This window comes from Pseudorasbora parva, chromosome 14, assembly GCF_024679245.1.
Source record: "Pseudorasbora parva isolate DD20220531a chromosome 14, ASM2467924v1, whole genome shotgun sequence".
Lineage (NCBI taxonomy): Eukaryota > Metazoa > Chordata > Actinopteri > Cypriniformes > Gobionidae > Pseudorasbora > Pseudorasbora parva.
The window spans coordinates 23,514,301-23,532,152 of NC_090185.1; the positions used below are offsets into that span (position 1 = coordinate 23,514,301).

General features: G+C 37.0%; 2 protein-coding genes across 2 annotated transcripts; both read right to left on the reverse strand.

The window, feature by feature from the left end:
• Positions 1 to 231: 231 nt before the first annotated feature.
• rxfp3.2b (relaxin family peptide receptor 3.2b) lies at positions 232 to 4,718 on the reverse strand. The gene has a single exon (XM_067414829.1). The coding sequence runs from the start codon at positions 4,457 to 4,459 to the stop codon at positions 3,260 to 3,262; it is 1,200 nt and encodes a 399-aa protein (XP_067270930.1). The 5' UTR covers positions 4,460 to 4,718; the 3' UTR covers positions 232 to 3,259.
• A 2,603-nt stretch (positions 4,719 to 7,321) lies between these two features.
• Positions 7,322 to 17,369, reverse strand: creb3l3a (cAMP responsive element binding protein 3-like 3a). The gene is made up of 10 exons (XM_067415932.1): positions 17,224 to 17,369; positions 16,841 to 16,954; positions 15,280 to 15,514; positions 14,975 to 15,108; positions 14,702 to 14,812; positions 14,506 to 14,612; positions 14,205 to 14,273; positions 14,036 to 14,120; positions 12,102 to 12,198; positions 7,322 to 9,547 (listed from the first exon to the last, which is right to left on the reverse strand). Exons 1-10 carry the CDS (start codon positions 17,242 to 17,244, stop codon positions 9,246 to 9,248), a joined length of 1,275 nt encoding a protein of 424 aa, XP_067272033.1. The 5' UTR covers positions 17,245 to 17,369; the 3' UTR covers positions 7,322 to 9,245.
• Between the last annotated feature and the right edge of the window lie 483 nt (positions 17,370 to 17,852).

Here is a 17,852-nt window from a genome sequence, read left to right on the forward strand (position 1 = left end):
GGCTGCATAAAATCACAGAGCGGGGTCAGTGCATGCTGAGGCACACGGTGCACAGAGTCAATAGCTACAGACCTCCAAACTTCGTGTGGCCTTCCGATTAGCTCAAGAACAGTGCGTGGAGAGCTCCATGGAATGAGTTTCCATGACTGAGCAGCTGCAACCAAGCCTTACATCACCAGGTGCAATGCAGTTGGATGTAGTGGTGCAGTGGTGTCGGATGCAGTGGTGTAAAACGCACCACCACTGGACTCTAGAGCAGTGGAGACATGTTCTCTGGAGTGACGAATCACGCTTCTCTGTCTGGCAATCCGATGGACGAGTCTGGGTTTGATGGTTGCCAGGAGAACGGTACTTGCCTGACTGCATTGTTGCAAGTGTAAAGTTTGGTGGAGGGGGGATTGGGGTGTGGGGTTGTTTTTCAGGAGTTGGGCCAAGGTGCTCTTAATGCTTCAGCATGCTAAGACATTTTAGACAATTTCATGATCAGGTATGAAAAAGTAACTCAAATTGTACATACGATTTATTGTCCAGAAGAGCTTTTTGCAAATTTTGTTAGTGGAATATTTATTTTTACCTGATTTTTACAAACAACATCATATTATACGGTAATTAAACACTTAATTCAGACATTAAAGTAAGTTCAGCAAGCTAAAACAAACCCCAAGGGCTTCAATATACTGACAAAAATGCTTTCCTCCGACCAAAATGTCACCACAAGTAATTATAGAGCACAGTGAGTTCAGATTCAGATCTTTAAATCAGTTTGGCTCATTAATGGTCTGTCACACCGGCTCATCTGCATGACCTCAACACAAAGAGAAACTCACAGCTGGGGCGATTCTCTGTAACAGATATGAGCTCTTTATATATTTATCTATAGTTAATAAGATATAGATTCATAACTGAACATGTAGCCACTGTTTTAATCTGTCCTTCAATATTATGAGGTAAGACTGTAAATTTATAGTTTATTAATAACATTTGTTGCAAAATATCAATAGGGATGTTTTGTAGGTTTAGTTATTGTTTTAGTCTTCATATTTCATTCCATAAATCCAAAAGGCAGTTAAATTTAGGTTTAATTGTAAGAACTCAGCCCATATGTGACGGCAAGCTATTGGGGCATTTTGTCTCGAAAGGTAAAAATGTGTTTAATGAACTGATTTTTTTTCCTGATCAATAACACAAAAAATGTCCAATGTAAAAACAATGTGACAACTTGCCCCATGCTTCCTCGTAACCTGGCAATGACATTGAAGAGATAAATCATAGAAAGTGGCTTAAATTGACAACGGTCTTTTCTAAAGTGTTTCGGTCAGATGGACAATGTCCTTGGAAGAGCTTTCGAAAATTGCCGGCCTAATGATTAATGATGTCTGGCTAAAATCGTTTCACGATGAGGTATTCTCTCTGCATGCAAGAAACGTGCAGGTCTTTGTATTTTCGGTACTAAATTACTAAAGCCTCACAGGCTAAAGCAGCATCTGTAATGTATATTGAATGGGAAATGATGCAAGAATAAATAGGAGGAAAGCACAACTGACATAGGTAATTATTAAAAAATAATGGCATTATTGACCTAAAACTCTTCAGCTCTGCCTTACTTTTTACTCTCAATAATCCCATATAACTAATTATCTCAGATTGATTTTTTATTCTGTTTGATGGCTTGGGAATGGGGATTTAGAGTCCAAAACTGATTTGTTGCACATTTCTACAAAGATATTTTATGCCAAAGTTGTATTTTTTTGATGAAGTCCCTGAGGATTTAGTCAACAAAAGAAGCTTTCAGCAAGCTCTTATTATTTACTCCAGCTCATGTCTTTCAAAACTTAGACTTTTATGTAGGTATAGAACACAAAAGGAAAAGCTTATAACTGAAGGTCCAAGCTGCTGGTTTCCATAAAATGAAAGTCAGTGGGAACTATGGCTATCAAGTGAGATTTTACATTTATCCTGACTTACATTTTAGTCTGTCTCACAAAAAGCTTTCAGTGAATTTTCAAAAGATGTTGAAAATAGTGCTCGACTCTGAGAGACTTTTTTAACCCCGATCTCTATCTGCTTTCACTGTGAAGAAGAGAGCAGCTCAGACATTCTGCTAAACATCTCCTTTGAAAGGGATTTGAGGGTGAATTGACAAAATTGTATTTTTATGTGAACTATACCTCAAATACGGCTCAAATATGGTGCATTTCTAATTAAAAATGGTTTTATACTAATTTAAATATGTTACACTGTAAAAACTTATTTAGAAAAAAAGGTTACCTGGTTGCCTTAAAATTTTGAGTTCATTGAAATTAAAATTTTGAGTTAATACAATGAACATTTTTTTGAGATTCGACAACCTTTATTAAAATATTATTAAAAGATTTTGTAAGCATATTGGGTAATTGTGTGTGTTTTATTTCTGATGACGCAGTGAAATATGCCAAAGAGTGGTATTTTCATGATTTATTCATTTTTTTATGTGGTTCAGATACAACTTCGAGTTTCTATTTATTAAACAAATTTCGTTTATTGTATCTACTCAAATTTTTAATTTCAATAAACTCAAAATTTTAAAGCAACCAGGTTACTTACTTTTTTAAGTTAAACCAACAAAAACCAACAAAGCGTTTTTACACAACCAAGTCAAAACCATTAATAGCACAGTTTGATTGGTCATTCACAAAATTATGATTTTGTTAGTTAGCTACGTATTTTATTAGTTTAGTTTTTCTTTTGTACAGGATTTTGATACACTGAAAGACAAATCAAAAGCTGTGAAATGTCATTATATCTACACAACTGCATTTAACATATATAGTTGACAATGTATTGAAAGATTAATGGATTAACCACTAATCCCCCTCACATATTATTTTTTTATATCTCATAAAATAATAGAAGGGCAGATCTCTTCCAAATCTCAACAGTTTTTTCTTCTTTTTTTCAAAGGTTAAAAAACACATATGGATAATTTATCTCCCCTTGAAGGATGTCTCAGGGAAAAATCCTACTAATATGCAGCAAAGCCAACAAAGGTGAATGTGTCCAGAATTTCCCAGTGGCTCTGATGACCAGAGGTGCATGTGAAAACAGTTGCGCGTCAAAAGGTACGGAGGAAGTTTGGGGAGAAAGACGAATGCGCAAGTGTTTCTGAACGAGAGGAAGGGAAAGTGGGGCAGCTCCCAAAGGACGTTTCTCACGCCTCGCTTTCCTCCTGTCAATCAAGAGCAAAGATGTACGTGAAGGATCCGCTTTTCTCTGAATGGCATCAAACATCCATCTGCACGAGAACCAGCACAGGAGGCGCTTCGGCCACCTTTGATTTGCGTGGGAGCAGCCGAGCCAGGCTTCGGTAGGACGGTGTGGCCCTGAGGAGCAGCTCTTTGAGTCCGGCACGGAATTCTTGGCGGATCAGACAATAGAGCACCGGGTTGAGGCAGCTGTTTGTATGGGCTAAGCAGACAGTCAGCGGGAAAGCGTATGCCTGGGCGTTGTAGAAGGCCTTGCTGAAGGGCACCAGGTCAAACTTAATGAGGACGCCCCACAGAGTCAGGGCCTGGTTGGGCAGCCAACACAAGAAGAACGATAGGACGACGATCACTACAGACTTAGTGACCTTTGAGCGCCGCTTGTGGCGGCCCTGCTCGCTTTCGGATCCAGCCACGCCGCTAATTTTGCGACTTTGCACGATTCTTAGAAGTAGGAGATAGCATACGGTGATCACCACCAGTGGGATCAGGAAACCAAGCAGGACTTTTTGCAACTGGTACAGTCCTAGCAACAACTGCGGGTCCCAGCTTCCCGTTTCGGGGAAGCGCACCAAACACAGCTCCTCATCCGTCGCAACCTGGGCTATCGTGGAATAAATGGAATGGGGGAGCGTAGCTATTAGGGATACGACCCAAATGCCCAAGCTGATCCATTTGGCCGCTGCCGCTGCCGCTCTGCGGCTGTGCATCTTCAGCGAGGACGCGATGGAGTAGTACCTGGCCACGCTCATGGCGGTCAGGAAAAATACGCTGGCGTACATGTTCATAGTGGTAACGGAGCTGATGATTTTGCACATAACTTTGCCGAAGGGCCAACGGAAGTCCAACGCCGTGTCTACGGCCCAGAACGGTAGGGTTAGGACAAACTGCAGGTCAGTTAGAGCCAAACCCATCACAAAGCAGTTGATGGAAGACTGCTTCTGACGGTAGCGTGAGTGTAGCAGGTAGAGTGCCAGAGAGTTGCCTACAAGTCCTAGAGCACACACCACTGAATAAATGAGGGCGATCATCACACGCACAGCCAAACTAGACCCATCACCTAGCGTTGAACTAGTCTCCTTCGTCAACAACTGCAACCAGCAGCGTAAAGACAGGTTCCCGCTGACAGCATCCGTGCAGTTGTCCAAAACCGCGCTGGTGTCCAGTGAGTGCTCACATTCCCCCAGCTCCAGAGTTTGTGTGGTGTTATTCCTCTCCATGGCAGACTCCCACTCAGTCCCTTGTCATGGTGAAATGATACAAAAGGAGAAACGAATCCATTCATCTAAATTATATCAAGTTCATTGTGAGCACAGCACTTTGTTTCCGGGCATGTATAATTAGTTCACCGGCAGCGAGAGAGCGGTCTCCTCGGTCCCTCTCTCTCTCGCGCGCACCTCTGTGCGCTCTGCAGCGCGCGCACATTCTTTTATACTCCGATGAGCATGACGCGCGTCCACGCACAGCCGAGGCACGCGCCGCTTTTATGTCAGTCATACATAAATGCAGCGCGCAATGAAAGCTAGTTTTACTTCATCATACGAAATGGCACGTTAAAGTTTTTAAAAGTCATACGGATATGGCTCAATGACAGTTTGATTATGCAGGCTACAGAAATATTGTTTTGGATGAATACAAGCCTAAAAGACTTCTAGTGGACTTTTAAAAGGTGAGTAGCCTACTTTTTGCATCATTTAAGATACATAAGGTGTGCCTTAATCTTATTTGATATAATATGCATGAAATGTATGTATGTACCTATGTATTATTAAAATATGAGTGCTATTTGGCATTTTCCTCAATTTTTTAAAAAAAAAAGCACTACCGAGTAAGAGAAAAGTGCACGAGTTGAATCTAATCCATTTTTTAAAATTTGTTATAGCACTTTTTACACACACACACACACACACACACACACACACACACACACACACACACACACACACACACACACACACACACACACACACACACACAGCTTATACATGTATAATTTCATACTTAGATTAAATTGTCATACACAAAGTACTTAATAATGTGGATTTTCTTAACGCATCTAACATTTTATTTAAACATGTATAAATAATATTACAAAGTATATATATCTGTCTATCATTTGTTTAATTTGTTTTAATTTGTACACTGTAAAAAATTATTTAGAAAAAAAGTTACCTGGTTGCCTTAAAATTTTGAGTTCATTGAAGTTTAAATTTTGAGTTAATATAATGAACATTTTTTTAGATTCGACAACCTTTATTAAAATATTATTAAAAGAATTTGCTATATTGGGTAATTTTGTGTGTGTTTTTTCTGATTACGCAGTGAAACATGCCAAATAGTGCTATTTTGATGATTTATTACATTTTTTATGTGGTTCAGATACAATAATATTTTGAGTTTCTATTTATTATCAAATGATCAATTAAATCTATTTAACTCCAATTTTTAATTTCAATAAACTCAAAATTTTAAGGCAACCAGGTTACTTACTTTTTTAAGTTAAACCAACAAAAACCAACAATAATTTTTTACAGTGTAGGCCTATATATACTTGACACATGTAACTTAAAACGAAACATATTAAAATATACTAATCTCTCTCTCTCTCTCTCTCTCTCTCTCTCTCTCTCTCTCTCTCTCTCTCTCTCTCTCTCTCTCTCTCTCTCTCACACACACACACACACACACACACCTCGATACCTCCAATTGAATTCACATCGATACAATTATACTCTGATTTCTCTTCCCGTCCATGGTAACTCACACAAAAGCTTTTTCACATTCACAGACTTTTAATTACAACCCACAGGTCTTGAAAATAACCCAGAAATTCGAAACAATAAAAGTGATAACTTATTGATTTTAGACTGGAGTTTGGTCTTAGTTGTTAATTTACAAGATTACTGAGCCAAGAATGGCATAACTTTGCCTTGAGGAGCTAAGAGTAAAGTAAAATGTCTTTTTAAAGTGAAATAGATGTGCAAACGGGGAGATGTGAAAGCGAAGAGGCACAACAGTCATCTCGAGGAAAGATGCAAGTTTATCTCTCTTCATGATTGAAATCTTTGTGAACAATAGTGTGCTCTTTATCAACCTGCTGAACCCTGCAGACAATTACATCTGAGCCTATACAATATTATTGACCACAATAGAAAGATTATGCATGATGGTCTATCTTTCTTTTATATATTTTCCCCCAAGTTTTCTCATCTGAAAGTGACTTAAATACCTCCCACGCTGTTTTCTCATTCCTGAGCACTGAAGGTTATTCACTGTACACAGTTCATTAAATGTCAAAGAAAAAATGAAGTTGACATTTATGTATTGATTAATTTGTATGATCTACACAAACTGCTTTTATATGTATTAATTTGGGCATCTCTCTTAGGGGTTATAACAAAGAGCCTTTACATTGATGGCTCTAGCCTTCTAAAAAAAAAAAAAAAAAAAACTATTTGCCAGGGAGGATCATATTTGTTTTTAGTGCAATGTTTTGTTCACCTGTTCTTCTCATCTACACTGGCCTCATTCTGTCTCTTGTGACATCCAAATTGTTCTGAAAGGCATTTATGTGTTGACATCAACCCAGAGTTGAAGACAGAGAGTTGTCCATTTCATAAGATGTATTTTAGAACATTCATTGGAAAAACAATGCAAACTGATGTTTGAAAGACAACAATAGGATTTTATTGAAATAGCACAATTGTTATTAAAAGCAATTTATGCACACTAAAGTCCATAAAAAAAATCAGCCTTCAGATGAATCAATCATAAAGCAAAACTGTCTTCAAAGGGAAGACAAACACAAAACACTCCTAGGACAAACTTGCTGAAGAATTCTACATGTAAAATGAATGAATTTGAAATAATTAACTGATTTTGTATTATTATTCACCTCACCTGTATTGCACACAAATTGGCATAGCAGATATGGTTCAAACTTGTGCTATAGGCCTTCAAGTGGAGTCCAAAAGTCTGACATCTCTCACATTTGGGATTTCTATTAATATTTCATAAACTCTTTTTTAAAAAAAAAAGGGGGTGGGTACAATAAATATATCCCAGCAAACATTTGGACATTACAGGCCAAAAGTTTGGACACATTACTATTTGTAATGTTTTTGAAAGAAGTTTCTTCTGCTCATCAAGCCTGCATTTATTTGATCAAAAATACAGAATTTATTTTTAATATTGTGATATATTATTACAATTTAAAATATTTGGTTTTTAAATTATTATACTTTAAATTATCATTTATTTCTGCGATGCAAAGCTGAATTTTCAGGACCGTTACTCCAGTGTTCAGTGTCACATGATCTAATATTCTGATATATTATTATCAGATATTCTGATTTATTATTATCAGAGTGTTGGAAACAGTTCTGCTGCCTAATATATTTGATGAATAAAAGGTTCAAAAGAACTGCATTTATTCAAAATAAAAACATATTTCAAATAATATAAATCTCCTTTACTATCAAATCTTATCAATTTAGCACATCCTTCCTGAATAAAATTATTGATTTATTTCAAAAAAAGAAAGAAAAAAATGACTGACCCCAAATTACAGACCAGTAGTGTATATTGTTGTTACAAAAGATTTCTATTTTTAAAACATTTGCTTCTTTCTTTTTTCCTTCTTTTTTTTTCATCGAAGTATTATAAAAAAGTAGCCTATCACAGGTTGTGAAAAAATATTAAGCAGCAGAACTGTTTCCAACTTTGAAAATGAATTATCATATTAGAATGATTTCTGAGGGATCATGTGACACTGAAGACTGAAGGAATGATATTGAAAATTCAGTTTTGCATCACAAAACTAAACGATCATTTAAAGTAGCCTATAATACATTGAAAACCAATTATTTTACATTGTAGCTAATAATATATCACAATATTTTTAAAAAAATCTGTATTTTTGATCAAATAAATGCAGGCTTGATGAGCAGAATATTAGGCCTAATGTGTCCAAACTTTTGGCCTGTCTGTCCCTCCCAGACGACGTGTTATGGTTGAATAATAGTTACGAAATGAATATTAAACTGATCTGAATGCATTTTTTCAACATGACATCATGGTTGGCCTATTATTATTAATTTTTTTGCCGATGTCGTCCTGCCGCGACTATTTTTGGTCAGGGACACAACATCGGGCCATATATTTGCTGGGAAAAATGTCAAATAGTTTGTACAATGGTCAGATTTCATTGCTTACATTAAAGTTTATTGAAATTCAAACATTATAACTTCTCACTCAAATTACACTTTTATATACATTTTATTACACGTCTCTGTGAAATAGCCTTGATTGTGATTGGTCGATTGCGTAATCCAGCTGCCTGCTCATTCGCGTAAATGAAACCGGCGCTGCTTTCACGTCTCTCTAGTCTCTTGTGACACCGCGCGGACTGTCAACATTACAAACGCGACTGTCGCCATCTTGCGCCACAGTTTTCGATAGTGAGAATTACCTCAGAAGCCTGATATTGCTGTATATTACAATAATATTCCAGCAGTAGGCTAGTTGCAGCATTTATCTTGTCGCTCTAGTCCGGATTGTTTGGTAAGTAATTAAGTGGAATATTTTTTTCATAGCAGAAGCTTTAAGATAATAACGTTAGGCCTTAGCCTGCAGGTAAGCAAAATAATTGCATGTCAATAAGCACGATAATGTAGCGCTCCCTTAGTTAAAAAATAGGCCTGGCCTATATTTGAAAAGCATTTTTGTTTGGACCCCACTGCATTTAAACTAAAAAGAAAGATTATTCGCTTCTTAAATGTCAAGAAAACGAGAAAAATAAGCACTCCCTTCATTCCAAATGAGCAGATAAAATTAGACTTTTTTATCCGAAGTTTGATCATAAGTAGCTCTACTGTATCTCTTAAATATACTTCGGTTTAGAAAGAAGGGGAAAACAGCTTCCAGCCATCTGTTGGACGGCTCTCGTCTTCAAAAGCGCTGTTAAAGGAATTTTGACAAATCCCCGGGTAAATCCCCTTCTGCCCTTCACATATCATCAGCATGAGGACTCCGTCTTGAGCCACGTCGTGGATTCAAGGTCACCGTCGCTACATGCCCAGTGATGGGGTCTCCATGGTGATGCTCGTCATGCTGGTCTAAACTGTGGTTGTGAAATTCAGAGTCGTAATTTGTGAACTCTGGTCTCCTGTGAAGTCTTCCCAGCAGCGACGCTATCTCCTCCATGCTTTTATCCTCAGAGAAGCGCGGGAGGATTTTGGGGTCTTCTGTGACTGAGTACGGATCAAGGGTGCGGGAAGACTGAAGGTTGCGCAGTGACCGTGACTGAACTGCAAGGGGTTAAAGAAAATGTAAGAAAGATATGTTAGACTTTTTCTTACGAAGGCTATGTCTGTACCATCGTTTTTTTTTTTTTTTTTTTTTTTTTTTAAAACGCTATTTGATTTGATATTTTATTAGCTATATCAAGTTTCTTCAACTGTGGGCACTTTTAGCCCTGTGGACGTTTAGACCTGACGTTTTCAAACTTTATGATGTGGGACCCCTTCCTAAAATCCCTCTATTTATTTATGTAGGCCTATGTAAAAAAAAAAAAAAAAAAAAAAAAAAAAAAAAAAAGAACATTAGTAAGTGTAAAATTGTAAATACAATATATTGTTTCCAAACTTAAATTGGCTATAGTTAATGCTGGATGTATAAACCTAAAGTAGAAAATGCTCAGTAATTTTTATTTATTTTAAAAGCCACTTTCACAATAAATGTAAGTAAGCAGCTTACATACTAATACTTCCTTGCAGCACCAGTTTTGCAAGATAAAGGGGACTATGTTGAAGAAAAACTTATATGAAAAAAAGTATATGGCAAGAAAGGAGAGAAACATTTAGAAATGAAACAGTTAGAATGTTCGGTAGACTTTCCATTTTTGCTTAGTATTTTTAGTTATCTGAAATTTGCAGGGAACCCCTTAGGACCTTCTAGAGGACACCTGGGTCTACACGGGACCCCAATTTGAACCCCCCACCAACCACCCCCCACCCTGGTTTAGATAATGAATGAGCACTCTAGTTTATACACTCCAGACTAGTAATTATTCTACTTACAGTTTTTCTCATTTGCTTGGTAGGCTACATTTATTTGCAAATTGTTCCTCAAAACAATTCGTACAAACAGCACCACACAAAAGATTACCTGCACTTTTTTTCCCGTAACCTGCTCAAACCTCTTCATTCATCTCTCAAAATTAAGAATTTATGCCAATGAACACATCTGTGCCGCCAGAATGACAAGTCCTTTTGTCATTGTTCACAAACAAGAGAGGCAAAATGTTTAGACACGTTGTCAATAGAACAGTGTACTCTGTCAGTATTGGCTGTTTCCACTGATCATCCTTAATGTTTCTACAACTTGATTGGATTCCACCTGTGGTAAAGTCAGTTGATTGGACATGATTTGGAAAGGCACACATCTGTCTGGTCCTAAACAGTGCATGTCAGAGCACAAACCAAGCCAAAGAATTTTGAGGAAATTTATGATTTTAATCCATTTTGGAAAAAGGCTGTGACACAACATGTGGAAAAGGTGATGCGTTGTGAATACTTTCCAGATGCACAATAAAATATGCTTACGACAACTAGTTCACCCATTTTGCATTTAATGACCTAATGCCTGGGAGAATGCCTAGGGGTAAGACTATTAAACAGGGAACCATATGACATATTTTTATCAACATGACATAAGCAATTGATAATATAGGAAACCTACATAGAAAAAAATATGTATCTAAAATAATGTTATCAATTGCATGAATGTATCAAAGCATTTGCAACTGAATTAAATGAGATATTGCTTTTAGGTTGTGCACAATTGACTGGATGATATGGAGGTTGAAGAAGCAGGTCTAAGAATTTCAGTTGCGATCAGAGAAATACACCAATCCGACTGAAAAAAACGATATATCTCCAATATACTGACATATTTCTGTCATTTTTTTCCCGGTCATGAAAATTCGTTTAGAGTTGGGGAAATTATGCCACTAAATTATGACAAAAATTTGATGGAAAAAGTAGTTTATTATTATTTCACAATTTGTTTAGATTATCATAGTTTAAACCATGGAATTCATATTTTGATCATGTATTTTAATATTTTGGATTTTGGGCAAGGGTATAACAATAAAATCTATACATAAAGGGCATTAGACTTCTTGAAAAATAGCAAAAATTATTTACAAAAGCACAATTTTGATGTGACCTTCATAGACCAAAATGTCGAAATCTAAAAGTTTAATAATCTTTTAGGACATAATTAAAGTGCCTGAAACATTCATAAACTTTTTAACAAATACCCAATCCATCAGAGTCAAACTCAAGAAATTCACAGTCTACTTCCTGTAGCTGGTCAATGCCAGCTATTTTAAGCCTGTGGGTGAAATAAACACAGTCAAGTCACGCTTTGAGACACTTTACCCTGTTCTTTTTTTTCATGAACTCAACAGGACGCTAATCGAACAGGACTGTGATCAAGTGCGCCAAACTTTAACCATGGCCTACGCTTAGCCTGCACAATAAGAATTGATTCCCTTCAGAAACACTGACAGCAGTTTGATGAGGACAGATTACAACTTTTCTTCCATGCCGTTGATTCAACGTGTGGGAAACATCACGTCTTCATCACCTCCCTCAGTCCTTCCAATAACTGTCATAAAGCTTCAGCCTAAGCCTAATGGCTTGTTGACCAAATGATACATTGCAGAGATTCAAGAACCATTTGTTCTTCAAGCATGACATTTTCCACTCAAGTTAGCGACCACAAGATTTAAGGTAGTTGTAATAGGTTTTCCCCTAAAGGACTGGATGGTGGGTATATTTCGTCCAGAAAACTCACCTCTCAATGGGCTGAAGTCTCCATGCTGGCTGACCTTGGTATCTGTGAAGGGCTTCAGACTGGGCAGCAGAATCAAGGTGAATGACAGAAGCAGTACCTGAGGGAACGAAGCAGATGGAAGGCTTGAGCGTAGCAGCACAGACGGCCATTAATAGTGAAGCACAACTTTGATGTAAAATAAGTTTTGGGGGTATGTTCTCAATCTCAAGCAGCTGTAGATTGGAGTTCATTGTTCTATTACTGGCTTCTACACTAATGATTGCTTAAGGAGCGTTAGTTAGTCAATGTGTTGTGCTGCCTCTTTAAAAAAAAAAAATGAAATGTTCCATATTGTTTTTTTTTGTTTTGTTTGTTTGTTTGTTTTTCATTTACAATATTGAAGGCAACAAGAAATGGCATTTTCAAGTAATGTTACTATGGCAAAGCTGAATTTTCAACAGCAATTACTTCAGTCTTCAATTTCACATGATCCTTCACCAAACGGTTGTTGTGGATTCTTAATGTTTTTGTGTTTGATAAATAAAGTTAGAAAGAACTGAAGAAAATTTACCAGCCATGAAATTGTTTTTGCAAAAACAGACAGTTATACAGGGTAAAAATTCACAATTTTCAGGTACAGAAATTGAATAATTTATGCTAATTAAATGTAAAATAACACTACATAGTCACTGTATGAATCAAACAGATTTTTTTTAATTAAAGTTAAAAAAGTTATTCAGTAAAGAGCAGTGAGTGTTTTTTAACATAAAAAACGTGTACAGCAGCAGATAAATATTAGGCTGCTGTCACTTTAAGACAAAATGCATGGATCCAATATACTGGTGCATTCTGTATATCTGCGTTTTCTTTCTCAACTTTTTACATGAATTGAAGATAATTTTGACAATTTTGTGTAAATTTAAATTATGTTCAAGGGCAAGACGTGAAATAGAACTCAATTTAGTATTCGTGCACTGTCCAATACACGGCTTTCCGGGCGAGCGCTTCGGATGTTTACACACAGCTTCCCATACAGCGCGGGTAATAAATTGAATTTAGCATCTTCTTGCGCTTCGATATTTCAATTGGCAAGGCTTAAATTTTCATGACGTTGCAGCACTGGCCCATCAACTGTAAACCGAGCGTTGTTCACGTTGAGGTTCTCACAACACTGCATTGTTATAGAATTCGTAAAAAAATGTACTGGCTAAATGGCGATTGACTGTTTCATATGCAGATTTTTACTCAAACTTGGCAAGCATTCATTTAAGGTCATATGTCAATATATATATATATATCAAAAAAGGCAATGCCTTCAAGATTTATTTTTATTTTTATCAAGGTTTACTAAATATGACATTTGACACATTTAATTCTGTTTGGAAATAAGTGTGATTGTTTTAAATTCTTGACAGAAATAGTTTGTAGTAGTAAGAAATAAAAACTGGAAAAAATATATATTCAGTTCTGAGGGGACAAAAAATGAATTTTAAAAAATTCAGATTTTATTACTCATATTTGCAACTTTATATCATGCGATTATGAGATTTTAAAAAAAAACGTCAGTTTTGCGAGATGTAAACTCGCAATTTCGAGAAAAAAAGGTCACACTTGTGAGATAAAAGGTTGCAATTACCTTTTTTTATATTTTTATTTTTAATTCTGTGGCTGAAACAAGCTTCTTTCTATCTAGGGAATTTTTCTTGGTGCTACTGCTTTTGAAATGCTTAGAGTAGGTCGGAATTTTTTTTACTGATAAATAATTAAAAATAAGAATGTGTTGATTTTATTTTTGTGGTTAATACACGTTGACATGAGCTGGAAAAAAAAAACAGCGGCAAGTGCCAGAGAAAATATCATGTTATGTATGTGTCTAGTGTCTTTTTAAATGCCCAACGCATGATTAATATATGCGTGTATCTTTCATGTGCTAATATTTTTCTTTTAACCCTCACCAGAATGCAGGTCCCAGTCTGGGCTGGTTTGTTAGATCCGTTCATGACCATCGCCTGGAGCCGACGCAGTTGTTCCATCATGGAGCTGAAATGGAGAGAGCGGGGTAAAAAGTTCAATTTCAGGGGGCTATATGGAATGCGAAAATTACCAAGTAAATGATTCCCTCACATGTTACACTTCTCCAGCTGGAAGACTTTCCTCTGCAGCTCCTGGTTGTGTGCACTGCATGCCGCCATCCTACAAAAACAAATTCCTGTTATAACCATGTAAAAGAAGACAGACTGTAAATAAATCCGCTCTCAAGCCAACTGTCAGACACAGCTGTAAACTTCCACCTGGTATAATGCTAGGGGGGTTGCATTCAGTAGCTTCAGTTTTCACTGACTCAGATTATAATTTTTTTCTCTCTGTGATTCTATGCACGTAGCATCCGCTTTTGTTTCATTTGTTCGAGCACAACAGTCAATACCTGCTCTCCAGGCCGTCTATGTATTCTTTCTTCTTCTTCCTGCTCTCTTGGGCTGACTGCTTGTTGCGGATCTTTCGGCGGATTTTCTTCAGAATCCTTTCCTCGTACTTGATCATGGAAGGGAAGCAGAAACATTGAGCTACAAAGACCAATAACTGTGCTCTACTATTATGGTGTAATTGCAAGCTGGAGGTACCTTGGTGAGCGGGAACTGATTTGGCAGAGTCACTCCTTCCTTGGCAAGTAGTCGTTTCTCATCTTCTGTGAGAACCAGCTCCTGGTAGGACTGCTGAGCCACCTTTGTGTTCTGCAATATCAATCGGACATGAAAGTAACAAATCCAATCAATGTTTATGTGCCTGGATGGTCAGAATCCTACTGAGTTCGGCTTTTATCTGCACTAAAGTTCACCTTTTCCCTATTCTGCCTTGTGTATTTTACCTAGCTTCACGCCTGAGTGCAAACTCACAGGCTCTGGTGTGCCAGATAGCAGCAGGTCCTTGACGGTTAGGGGGAATCCAGCAGTCGGTTGGGCCTGTGCCGTTTCAGATGCACGCCGTATCCCTCCAGCCCCATCTGGGAAGAAGCCAGTCTCCCAGCCATCTGCAGCAACAGATAATACTATTTATCCGTCTTTGTGTGCTTGCGGAGGGATTCACAAAGCTCAGGAATTGGGGCTTATCTTCAGAAAGTGACCAAACCAACACACAATGCAGTGAATTAATAAGTTGGAGGTCACCAGGAAGGTTCGCTTCACGAATACTTGATACTCACTGAAATCAACTGGGAAGTTTGTGTCGAGATTGTTTCGCGTCTGAGATATGACGATGCAAGGATCCACCGGGGGGCTAGCGGTTGGCGGCGGACTGTCGATGTGATCCGAATGAGGGTCTTCGCTGATTCCGCTATCGCTAGGAGAGGGCGACCAAACTGGAGACCCCGAAACAGAGTCGCACCCACCTAAAAGTACATTGAGGAAGTCCTCGTTTCCCTCGGCAGGCATCATCATCTAGCAATTGAAAGAACATGATGGTGGAGATGAGATATTAATTTCTTTCTTCTGCAAAACACAAAATATATTATTCTGAAGAACTATTTTGTCCATACAGTGAAAGTAAATTGGGTCCAAATTGACCAAAAAATTTATTTTTTTTAAAAAAAGGCAAATGTCATCATCTAGAGCCAGTTGTTTAAAACATTTATCTGGATCAAAATTATTTGGATTTGGAAATCCCATGTTTTGCTATCCAGGATCAGGTAATCCATCTTACTTTTGTGCCGTTTTTTCAAAGGAAAATTGGATTGGATCACCCTGATCTAAATACAGTTTTTCAGATGACCATATCTGGATTACTAGTGCTCTACGGAGCCCCTGAAGGGACATGCTGATGGAAAAAATATAATGTTTGGGGGAGAATTTTTTTTAAATGCTTTTGCATTCTCTCAGAAAAGTTTTTTCCGTTCACCTGAGAAACCTTGTGTTCGCTTGCAAAGAACTTTTGACTGGTTCATCTCTTATAATTGATAAGAAGTAAAAAGTCTTTTAAGTCTTATAAAAAATAAATAAATAAATAAACACTTTACGTTTAATATAATATTTTTGTTTAAAAAGCTGTTTGTGGATTATTTTATGGCGGCTACATTTTTTTATTACTTTGACTACTAAAAGGCTTATTAGGTAGCCTAATGTCTATTTCTAATTTATTACTTTAGTAATTTGCCTAACCAATAAAGAGCAAAATAAAATTATATGTTTTTGTGTATTATATGATACAAATGTTGTATTTTTTGACCAGTTTTAAAGCTTTACTACATTTTCTTCCTGGCATCCATAAAATCCTACCCCTGTTGGGATCAGGATAATCTTGTTTTTTTGGATCAATGTTATCCAAATCCTACTGCAAGTTTTGAACAACACAAACTGAATGCCTGATCCAGATTAAAACAAGGATTGGATTCTGTGATCTAATCTGAATTCCTTCTTTCCTTTTTGAACAACCCATTTTCAAGATTTGATCCAATCCGATAACCAAAATCCGATCAGATTTGTTTTGTTTCCTGGGAAAGCATCATCATTTATCAATCAAAAATGCAAGGTGGAGGTGTTTTTGTCTAAACTTGAAAGTAAATGGGGTCCAAATTGACAAAAAATTTTTTTATTAAAATATCTTTTTTGTGTTCGGCAGAAGAAAGTAAGTCAAACAGATTTGGAATGACATGAGGGTGAGTAAATGATGACAATTTTCGGTGTTATCCCTTTAATAGCTATGCCATGTTAAAATCAGAAAAACTGAAGAAACTCAAAGAAAGCCGGACTTTGTTGGCTTTCACTTACATGATGATCCTGAACTGGCCAAAGCTGATTGTTTGGTTGTCCCATATTCTCATGCCGTAGGATACCCTCATTTTTATCGAAGAGCAAGTCGAGAAGTTCCAACCCCTCGCCGCCCTATGACACAATTAATATATTTTCTGTTTAATTCATTTGTTGTCAATGGGATTCAGTGGAGATGGAACAAAAAAGATGGATGAAAGCACCAAAAATGGTTAAAAGCAAGCAAATGTTGAAATGAAAAGACGAAACAGATAACTTTTCCATTTTTTTGAACTTTGCACTGCATGAGATATTACACATGCAGGTTAGATAACATAGACTACGTTTAATAAAAATTTCTCTTTGCTAGTATACAAATAAAAATTCAAAACATTTGGACTTACCTGGTCTGAATAGTGCTCCATTAATGCCCAGGGGAACGCAGTCTAAAATATCCTTGTAAAAATGCCAGAAATGGGACAAAACCAAAACATCTGTCAATAGGTTGTCCTGACACTGTCTGTGTCCCTCTACTCACCCAGGACAAAGTTCGAACTCCAACGCAACAATCAGGTCATCATCCTCAGGGCTGCGTTTGATTGGCTGTTATTTGTAGGGATGTAAGATAAAAAATGTGGGAACACCCTGGAGAAATAGCGAAGCTTGTATTTCAACCAAACATTTGTTTGTATCAAGTAAAATTCTATAGCATTCAAATAATCGACTCTTGATTTGGTACTAGGTAAAGTGCAACCTCACATCTAAATAAAATATTTTACACACACTGCCATTTTTTTTGTAAAAAATAATAATAAAATAAAATTCAATTCCTGACAGTGTAACATACTTACCTTTCTTATCCCTGGAAGAACATTCCTCAAAGTTACTTCAATGCAGTTTAAGAGCTTCAGACATTTGTTATGGGACAACACCTAATCCATAGTTCAAAGGTCATTTTTTTCCTTTCTGTCTGAGGTAATGTGACCTTTCACACAGTTGGCATAATCCAGAAAGACAATACACATAAAACAAG